The following is a 10,000-nucleotide window of genomic DNA, read 5'->3' as shown; positions in this document are numbered from 1 at the left end:
AGGTGTACAGGAAGTGGATCCTGCAGGAGAAGCCAGGCTTCATGACGGAGCCAGAGAAGAGCAGACAGGCCGAGGTGGAGGAGAACCCTGAGCAGCTGCTCATCACTGAGACTGACAACACACACACACCGGTAATGTCAATGACACAAGCAAACACACACACACACACGCACAACAAGTCAGTGGACACACGCACTGAAATTGTCATTGAGAAACACAATCACTTTCATACTCACGTGCTGACTGGATGGTCGTGTCCTCCGGCAGGTGTTGAAAAGTCACAAGCGTTCGTCCAGTTGGGGCAGGACGTACTCTTTCAGCAGTGCCATCAGCCGGGGCTGTCTCACCGAGGAACAGAACAGAGACATCAAGGCTGGCATCCAGCCCACCCTGCAGGTATGTGTGTGTGGTGCGTGTGTGTGTTTTAAGAGTGTGAGTGTGTCCTCTGTCTTTTATCACCTCTGTTTGACCTCTGTGGCCAGCAATGTGTTTGTATCTCGTCAACCCTGACCATAGTTTGTCGTTGCTCTTTCCCCAGGTGTTCCTGACCAACTCTGCCAATGTGTTTCTACTGGAGCCGTGCCAGGACGTGCCCAAACTGCTGGACAACCAGGTGGAGGTGTGCAAGGGGGTGCTGAGCATCTACCGCCACGTGATCATGGAGCACACCATGAACACACAGACATGGTACAGCAGTCAGCACCTCATACACCTACTGATATAAACTTAACAGTGCCACAGTGTAAAGGCTATAGACTGTGTATTGTGTACACTCACTCGTTTAATGCAAACATTGTAAACCAAGCTGTTGCTTGTACCTGAAGGACTGTATTATTACCAGACAGACCTGGACAGTCACACTGTTGTATACACATCTACTGATGCACAATGATGGACGATGATGGACTGATGCCCTCTGTGGGGTGTGTCCCCTGGTGTGTGTGTCCGTCCGTCCTGGTATATGTGTGTGTGTGTGTGTGTGTGTGTGTGTGTGTGTGTGTGTGTGTGTGTGTGTGTGTGTGTGTGTGTGTGTGTGTGTGTGTGTGTGTCCGTCCGTCCGTCCGTCCTGGTGTGTGTGTGTCCGTCCTGGTGTGTGTGTGTGTGTGTGTGTGTGTGTGTGTGTCCGTCCTGGTGTGTGTGTGTGTCCGTCTGTCCGTCCGTCCATCCGTCCTGGTGTGTGTGTGTGTGTGTGTGTGTGTGTGTGTCCGTCCTGGTGTGTGTGTGTGTGTGTGTCCGTCCTGGTGTGTGTGTGTGTGTGTCCGTCCTGGTGTGTGTGTATGTGTGTGTGTGTGTGTCTGTCCTGGTGTGTGTGTGTGTGTGTGTGTGTGTGTGTGTGTCCGTCCTGGTGTGTGTGTGTAGGCAGCAGATGCTACAGGTGCTGCTGAGGATCACTGAGGCGGTGATGAAGAGGCCTCAGGAGAACCAAAGAAAAGACCCCTTCGCTGAGAGCCTTGCTGCCATCCTCTTCAGGGTCAGTCTGTTTGGGGATCATCCTATGGCTCCTATATCCTCTCTTACTGTTAGTTGTTCTGATACCTCTGTTAGAGGAAGTCCTACTAAGCTACAGGAAATGGTTGTTGCCCATGATGATAATATAATGTGGTAATGTTCAGGGGCATCATGCACCCCAAAAGTCTGAGACGGTACAAGGTACGTGAAGATTGCTGGGGGTGGTCCAGAGGGGGACTGTTGGAGAATTTAGCATTTTTCAAACACGTGAAACTGCTTTTTCCTGCAATATAGAGACATAATCATTATGTTTAATTCTATGTAGAAAAACAACAACATTAAAATAAGTCTGTTTTTCTGCATATTTAAGCATTCCTCTTGACTCTTCTGTATCCTCTTGACTGGTGGTTCTTTTTTAAAAGAAACTAAATATGCTTTTCTGCTAGCTACTCTAACTTGATAGCCTGAAATGGCTTCTGGGTAGTTAGGTTCCCAATCCCCCAACCTCATAACGATCTGGGCTAGCTAAGTATTACAGGGGAAAAACGACTGATGTTGCAGCTATAATGGCTTGTTAGTAGTTAGCGTTTTGATTCCAAGCCAATGAGAACCAGCTGTCTTGCCCTGATGATTAATGAGATATGTTTTGTGTGCCTCTGTACATCCTCCCCCAGACGATCATCGTGGCGTGGGTACGGGCCAACCTGTGTGTGTTCATCTCTCGGGAGCTGTGGGACGAGCTGCTGTCTGTGCTGTCGTCTCTGACAGGCTGGGAGGAGCTGGTGACAGAGTGGGCCAGCATCATGGATTCTCTGACCGCTGTCCTGGCCCGCTCCGTCTACGGCCTGGACATGAGCAACCTGCCCCTGGACAAACTCAGCGAACAGAAGGAGAAGAAACAGAGGGGACGGGGTAAGGAGGCAGGGAGCGAGAGAGAGAGCGAGAGAGAGCGAGAGAGAGTGGGAGTGAAGGAGGGAGTGAAGGAGGGATAGCGGTGGGTAATGCAGTATAAGCCTCAGTTCAGATGGCAGCAATGGTAGAACTCAAGATTCAGTTTCTCTTTTTTATTTTCTATTGATATTATTTGTCTGTCTCTCTCTCTCTCGCTGTCTCTCTCTCTCGCTGTCTCTCTCTCTCTCGCTGTCTCTCTCTCTCTCGCTGTCTGTCTCTCTCTCTCGCTGTCTGTCTCTCTCTCTCTCTCTCGCTGTCTGTCTGTCTCTCAGGAGTGGTCCAGCACTCCCAGAAGGCAGCAGCGGTGGCCAGGTCCTTCTCTCTGAGCTGGAGGAACCAAGGAGACCAGCAGGGGGTCCAGGAGCCCATGAGGTTCCGCAGCGCTACCACCTCAGGGGCCCCTGGCGTGGAGAAGGCCCGCAACAATGTCCGACAGAAAGCCACAGGTGAACACACACGTTACTATAATGAAGTGACATTTTGCCAGTGCCAAATGTGGCCCAAATACAGATCTGTTGAATCCCTCTATGACACTCTGGTGTTTGATAGATTTGCCACCGTACCAGCTGTAGACCAGCCTCTCTGTAGACTCCACAGTGAGTCTATATAAAAGAAGGTCATGTGTGTGTTAGCCCAGGTGCTGGTGAAAGGCTCAACACGAAGCACAAAAGAACAGCAGATAATCTCCGTTGTTCCTGTCAAATGTCATTGGCCAATGTCAACATGTTTCTGTGTCAGTTCTGTGGCACACATACATACATACACACACACACACACACACACACACACACACACACACACACACACACACACACACACACACAGGAGCGCCGCCAGGGATTTTAGGCTCCATGAAAAGATATCACATTGGGCCCCACCACCACAGGCCACACCAACCCTGCGGAATTGCTGTAACCACACACCTCCAGAAGCCAATCAATCCGTTCAAAGCTTTAAGTAACCGTAGCTTTGCAGCCTTGCAACACTCTTGTAGTCCATTATTTACTGTACGATATTTACTGACCGTGAGCTGTGAAAATATAACACTGTGCAGACATGCATGCAACATTCTGCATACAGTGGAATTCACTATTTGATGCAAGACTGATACCCTCTATAAGAAATGTGCTAAAGGACATCTTTTACAGTCTACATGTTATTTATTTGAATGTTAAAATTCTCTTAACATTAATGAAAAACTTAAAATAAATATTACTTAAATATACATTAACCTCTTCAATTAAAATAAATGAACATTATCATCTATAGAATGATATAACAAACCAAATAATAAAACCAGCAGCAGATTGTTGAACTAAGTATACATACCAACTAGAAAATAAGCAGCTGGAAAAGTGGAAATGGAAATGAAAAGGCCTGATGGTGGTGCTGGAGGAAAGGTCAAGAGGTCACCAAATCAATAGGTTTCTTCCACTTGGGGTCTTGATTGTGCATAACTAATTTTATGGAAATCCAGCCATTACTTTGAGATATATCTTGTTCTCAGCTTGTTCTCATGTGTGTAGTGATCCAATATCCATCGTCATGCCATTTAACAGTTATCACTGGCCCTTGCTCAGCCTTACTCACCAAGAGCCCAGCGCCAAGCCTTCTTGCCAGCAAAGTCACTGATCAAGTCTTTGAAGTCCAGCTTTCTAGCTAACTGACTTTCAATGGACAGCATGGCAAGACTGCAAAGCCTGTCCTGGGACATAGTGGACCTCCAAATCGTTTTTTTTTATTCAGTTTTATCTTACTGAAAGCTCTCTCGCCACCAGCAACAGTCACAGGCAGTGTGCAAAATATATGTAAAGCAATGCACACTTCTCCAAAAATGCTTTGCAGCTGCATCTTACAAATTGCATTCAGGAGACCGGGGGGGGAGTGTCAGCATTTACAGTGTTCAGGAGACCAAGAGGGGACAAGTTAGGGGGGTGTCATGACTGTCCTGATCAGGTCAGGGTACAGGAGACCACCACCCTACAGATTATCTCCCAAACCCCCAACAGAGGAGGAGAGATCTAGGGGTCTGAAGATGTGGGGGTTTTATGACACCTCATGCCCATAATACAGAGAAATTCCTTTGTCCTAACAATGGAGAACTGGCCTCAGAACCTTAAACATGCAATAAAGGAACTTTGGAACAATGGTTTCCGTCAGCCACAATGGTGGTTATGACGAAAAGTGGAATATTAAAATGTATGTAACTTTGGTATTTGTTTTTAAAGGTTAAGAGATGACGTTATTATGAAAACATTGTACCTTTAAGAGTTTTCCCAGTATATGTCTGATGTTTATACATTGTACGCTGTTTGGAAAATATCCAAATCAAACAGAATGTTTTGATAAAGATGAAATGTGAAGTTAGTGTCTAAAATCAGATTTTTAGCCAAATCTAAGCCTTGCCCCCTGTACTTGGTCCGCCCAGAGAATCGCCCTAAAGGCTGTTACACCCACTTCTGACCCGAGGGTATAAGACAGGAGAGTGAAGAATTAACATAGTAGACTATTGACCCCAAGCTGCAGCTAAGGTCTAACAAAGTCGACGAACCCCAAAACGAAACACAAGGTTGAAGACAAAGAAAATATTTTTCTACACGAGCTACGGACGAGTAGCTGTGTCTAAGCGGGTGAATTCAAGCCGAACCACCCAGCCTCCACTCTCCATTGAATCGTGGTATCGACACCATTCGAGCCGAAGCTGTGAGCTCTGAGCTACAGAGCTGTCTGTCCTCAGAAGACCCCTTTCCGATCAAGGGTGAGGATCAGACCACTTAGCCAAGAAGGACACTGACATCGTGAGGACAACCAGAGAGTTGCGCCGGAGAAGTGCGTCATTTAGAAGCCTAAACGACCCACGCGGAGCTTCCCACCTGAGAACTACAACACGTAATTACATCATTATATTCTGACCCATAAGAGCGGCAGTTCGGGGCAAGGCTAATTTTAAATAAGCATGGCTGACAAATGAACCCAAATGTATATTTCTCTCGTGTACTTCCTTTCTTTCTCTCTCTTTAAAATCCCCATTTTGGGTAACAAGCGCCATAGTGTGTTGGCCCGTTATACTAAGTCCTAATCAATAGCTAGACTGTGTTTTGTGTATGTGCATTTTTATCATCATTTTAGCTTGCTAGTAAATAAATAATCAACTAAGATTGGTGTGGTAAATTCAGTGGTAAAGCCCGGGTCCGTGCAGATTCCCGGATTATACGACTTTCAGATTATGAGACTGTAGAGGAAACTGATTAATTTAGCGACTGTTGTAATCGATATTCTGATATCCTTTGAGTTAATTTGGGAAATAGAAACTCAATCAAAACAATGTTCCCATGGTGCACCAAGGTTAATGAGTTGATAATTGCTTGATTCATTGCTTAATTCATTTAATCACGTAATTATAAACCGTTAATCATTCGATGAGCAACAGTCGTCACATTAACTAATACAACGTCACGACAGGGGGAAGTGGCAGCATATCCAGTGTTCAGGAGACCAAGAGGGGACAAGTTAGGGGGGGAAGTGGCAGCATTTACAGTGTTCAGGAGACCAAGAGGGGACAAGTTAGGGGGGGAAGTGGCAGCATATCCAGTGTTCAGGAGACCAAGAGGGGACAAGTTAGGGGGGGGAGTGTCAGCATTTACAGTGTTCAGGAGACCAAGAGGGGACAAGTTAGGGGGGGAAGTGGCAGCATATCCAGTGTTCAGGAGACCAAGAGGGGACAAGTTAGGGGGGGAAGTGGCAGCATATCCAGTGTTCAGGAGACCAAGAGGGGACAAGTTAGGGGGGGAAGTGGCAGCATATCCAGTGTTCAGGCGTCTTACTTCATGTTGAAACTCAGGTGTAAGATCTCTGGAATACTTCATGATCAGTGGTTGGTACACAGAAGGGACTTTATCCTCACTAATCTGCCCAACTTTCAGAACAGCAAAACATGATTCTACAATTTTTTGCAGTGTTGTGGAACCTAGTGTCCAAGTCACTTATGTTGTCCATAGCAGTAAAAACACTGTGTTCCGAAACACCGCTGCTCCACTGTCCTAAGCTGTCTCCTCTTCAGAGGTCTCACCATGGAATCTCTTCCTTTTCCTCTGTGTTCCCAAACACCGCTGCTGCACTGTCCTGAGCTGTCTCCTCTTGAGAGGGCTCATCATGGAATCTCTTCCTTTTCCTCTGGTGGCTGTGTTCATTGCTAAATTGAGGTGCAACATCCATTTGCGTAGCAGTCAGTGTTTCCACAGACAGGAGAGATTTCCATCCAACTCTCAGAGCCTGCATCTCTTCCTTTAAGGCTCTGATATTGGCTGCCTCTGTCAAGTGAGCTTTTTCCTGACAGGAGAATTACATTCCTGTCCTCAATGCATTGCAGTACCTGCAATTATGCCAACTGACATGTCATTCAACACAATGCTGCTCACCTCCTTCTTCAGTTGGGAGTAGGGCTGGTTCAGGGGTATGGAGATGGGGAGGCAGGGCTGGTTCAGGGGGATGGAGATGGGGAGGCAGGGCTGGTTCAGGGGGATGGGGATGGGGAGACAGGGCTGGTTCAGGGGGATGGAGATGGGGAGACAGGGCTGGTTCAGGGGGATGGGGATGGGGAGACAGGGCTGGTTCAGGGGGATGGGGATGGGGAGACAGGGCTGGTTCAGGGGTATGGGGATAGAGAGACAGGGCTGGTTCAGGGGTATGGGGATGGAGAGACAGGGCTGGTTCAGGGGGATGGGGATGGGGAGACAGGGCTGGTTCAGGGGGATGGGGATGGGGAGACAGGGCTGGTTCAGGGGGATGGGGATGGGGAGACAGGGCTGGTTCAGGGGGATGGGGATGGGGAGACAGGGCTGGTTCAGGGGTATGGGGATGGAGAGACAGGGCTGGTTCAGGGGTATGGTGATGGAGAGACAGGGCTGGTTCAGGGGTATGGGGATGGGGAGACAGGGCTGGTTCATGGGGATGTGGATGGGGAGACAGGGCTGGTTCATGGGGATGTGGATGGGGAGACAGGGCTGGTTCAGGGGTATGGGGAGACAGGGCTGGTTCAGGGGTATGGGGAGACAGGGCTGGTTCAGGGGGATGGGGATGGGGAGACAGGGCTGGTTCAGGGGTATGGAGATGGGGAGACGGCTGGTTCATGGGGATGGGGAGACAGGGCTGGTTCATGGGGATGTGGATGGGGAGACAGGGCTGGTTCAGGGGTATGGGGAGACAGGGCTGGTTCAGGGGTATGGGGAGACAGGGCTGGTTCAGGGGTATGGGGATGGAGAGACAGGGCTGGTTCAGGGGTATGGGGATGGAGAGACAGGGCTGGTTCAGGGGTATGGGGATGGAGAGACAGGGCTGGTTCAGGGGTATGGGGATGGGGAGACAGGGCTGGTTCAGGGATATGGGGATGGGGACACAGGGCTGGTTCAGGGGGATGGGGACACAGGGCTGGTTCAGGGGGATGGGGAGACAGGGCTGGTTCAGGGGGATGGGGATGGAGAGACAGGGCTGGTTCAGGGGTATGGGGAGACAGGGCTGGTTCAGGGGGATGGGGATGGAGAGACAGGGCTGGTTCAGGGGTATGGGGAGACAGGGCTGGTTCAGGGGTATGGGGATGGGGAGACAGGGCTGGTTCAGGGATATGGGGATGGGGAGACAGGGCTGGTTCAGGGGGATGGGGACACAGGGCTGGTTCAGGGGGATGGGGAGACAGGGCTGGTTCAGGGGGATGGGGATGGAGAGACAGGGCTGGTTCAGGGGTATGGGGAGACAGGGCTGGTTCAGGGGTATGGGGATGGAGAGACAGGGCTGGTTCAGGGGTATGGGGATGGAGAGACAGGGCTGGTTTAGGGGTATGGGGAGACAGGGCTGGTTCAGAGGTATGGGGAGACAGGGCTGGTTCAGGGGTATGGGGATGGAGAGACAGGGCTGGTTCAGGGGTATGGGGATGGGGAGACAGGGCTGGTTCAGGGGTATGGGGATGGGGAGACAGGGCTGGTTCAGGGGTATGGGGATGGGGAGACAGGGCTGGTTCAGGGGTATGGGGATGGAGAGACGGCTGGTTCAGGGGTATGGGGATGGAGAGACGGCTGGTTCAGGGGTATGGGGATGGAGAGACGGCTGGTTCAGGGGTATGGGGATGGAGAGACGGCTGGTTCAGGGGTATGGGGATGGGGAGACAGGGCTGGTTCAGGGGTATGGGGAGACAGGGCTGGTTCAGGGGTATGGGGAGACAGGGCTGGTTCAGGGGTATGGGGATGGAGAGACAGGGCTGGTTCAGGGCTATGGGGATGGAGAGACAGGGCTGGTTCAGGGGTATGGGGAGACAGGGCTGGTTCAGGGGTAGGGGGATGGAGAGACAGGGCTGGTTCAGGGGTATGGAGAGACAGGGCTAGTTCAGGGGTATGGAGAGACAGGGCTGGTTCAGGGGTATGGGGAGACAGGGCTGGTTCAGGGCTATGGGGATGGAGAGACAGGGCTGGTTCAGGGGTATGGGGATGGAGAGACAGGGCTGGTTCAGGGGTATGGAGAGACAGGGCTGGTTCAGGGGTATGGGGAGACAGGGCTGGTTCAGGGGTATGGGGAGACAGGGCTGGTTCAGGGCTATGGGGATGGGGAGACAGGGCTGGTTCATGGGGATGGGGAGACAGGGCTGGTTCAGGGGTATGGGGAGACAGGGCTGGTTCATGGGGATGGGGAGACAGGGCTGGTTCAGGGGTATGGGGAGACAGGGCTTGTTCAGGGGTATGGGGATGGAGAGACAGGGCTGGTTCAGGGGTATGGGGATGGGGAGACAGGGCTGGTTCAGGGGTATGGGGATGGGGAGACAGGGCTGGTTCAGGGGTATGGGGATGGAGAGACAGGGCTGGTTCAGGGGTATGGGGATGGAGAGACAGGGCTGGTTCAGGGGTATGGGGATGGAGAGACAGGGCTGGTTCAGGGGTATGGGGATGGAGAGACAGGGCTGGTTCAGGGGTATGGGGATGGGGAGACAGGGCTGGTTCAGGGGGATGGGGATGGGGAGACAGGGCTGGTTCAGGGGGATGGGGATGGGGAGACAGGGCTGGTTCAGGGGTATGGGGATGGAGAGACAGGGCTGGTTCAGGGATATGGGGATGGGGAGACAGGGCTGGTTCAGGGGTATGGGGATAGAGAGACAGGGCTGGTTCAGGGGTATGGGGATGGAGAGACAGGGCTGGTTCAGGGGTATGGGGATGGAGAGACAGGGCTGGTTCAGGGGTATGGGGAGACAGGGCTGGTTCAGGGGTATTGGGATGGGGAGACAGGGCTGGTTCAGGGGTATGGGGATGGGGAGACAGGGCTGGTTCAGGGGTATGGGGATGGGGAGACAGGGCTGGTTCAGGGGTATGGGGATGGGGAGACAGGGCTGGTTCAGGGGGATGGGGATGGGGAGACAGGGCTGGTTCAGGGGGATGGGGAGACAGGGCTGGTTCATGGGGATGGGGAGACAGGGCTGGTTCAGGGGGATGGGGATGGGGAGACAGGGCTGCTGAGCCTGAAGCTGCATCTGTTGGGCCAGGCACCAGGCACCAGGCACCAGGCAGGGACAACTGATTTATTTTGAATAGCTTGCTAAACTTTTGCCTGCATTGATTAAAAG

General features: G+C 51.5%; 1 protein-coding gene across 4 annotated transcripts in view; it reads left to right on the top strand.

Moving 5' to 3' along the window:
* LOC115172737 (ral GTPase-activating protein subunit alpha-2) overlaps positions 1-10,000 on the top strand; it is a 200,117-nt gene that overhangs the window by 91,238 nt on the left and 98,879 nt on the right. For all 4 annotated transcript variants that reach the window (XM_029730450.1, XM_029730447.1, XM_029730449.1 and 1 more), the window contains exons 11-16: positions 1-131; positions 268-396; positions 539-687; positions 1,360-1,471; positions 2,124-2,361; positions 2,673-2,846. The exon at positions 1-131 is cut by the window's left edge and continues 49 nt beyond it. In XM_029730450.1, coding sequence (XP_029586310.1) covers positions 1-131; positions 268-396; positions 539-687; positions 1,360-1,471; positions 2,124-2,361; positions 2,673-2,846 — 933 coding nt within the window. The remainder of the gene's footprint in view (positions 132-267; positions 397-538; positions 688-1,359; positions 1,472-2,123; positions 2,362-2,672; positions 2,847-10,000) is intronic.

This window comes from Salmo trutta, chromosome 33 (genome assembly GCF_901001165.1).
Source record: "Salmo trutta chromosome 33, fSalTru1.1, whole genome shotgun sequence".
NCBI classification, from domain to species: Eukaryota; Metazoa; Chordata; class Actinopteri; order Salmoniformes; family Salmonidae; genus Salmo; species Salmo trutta.
This window is presented reverse-complemented; position numbering and strand designations above follow the sequence as displayed.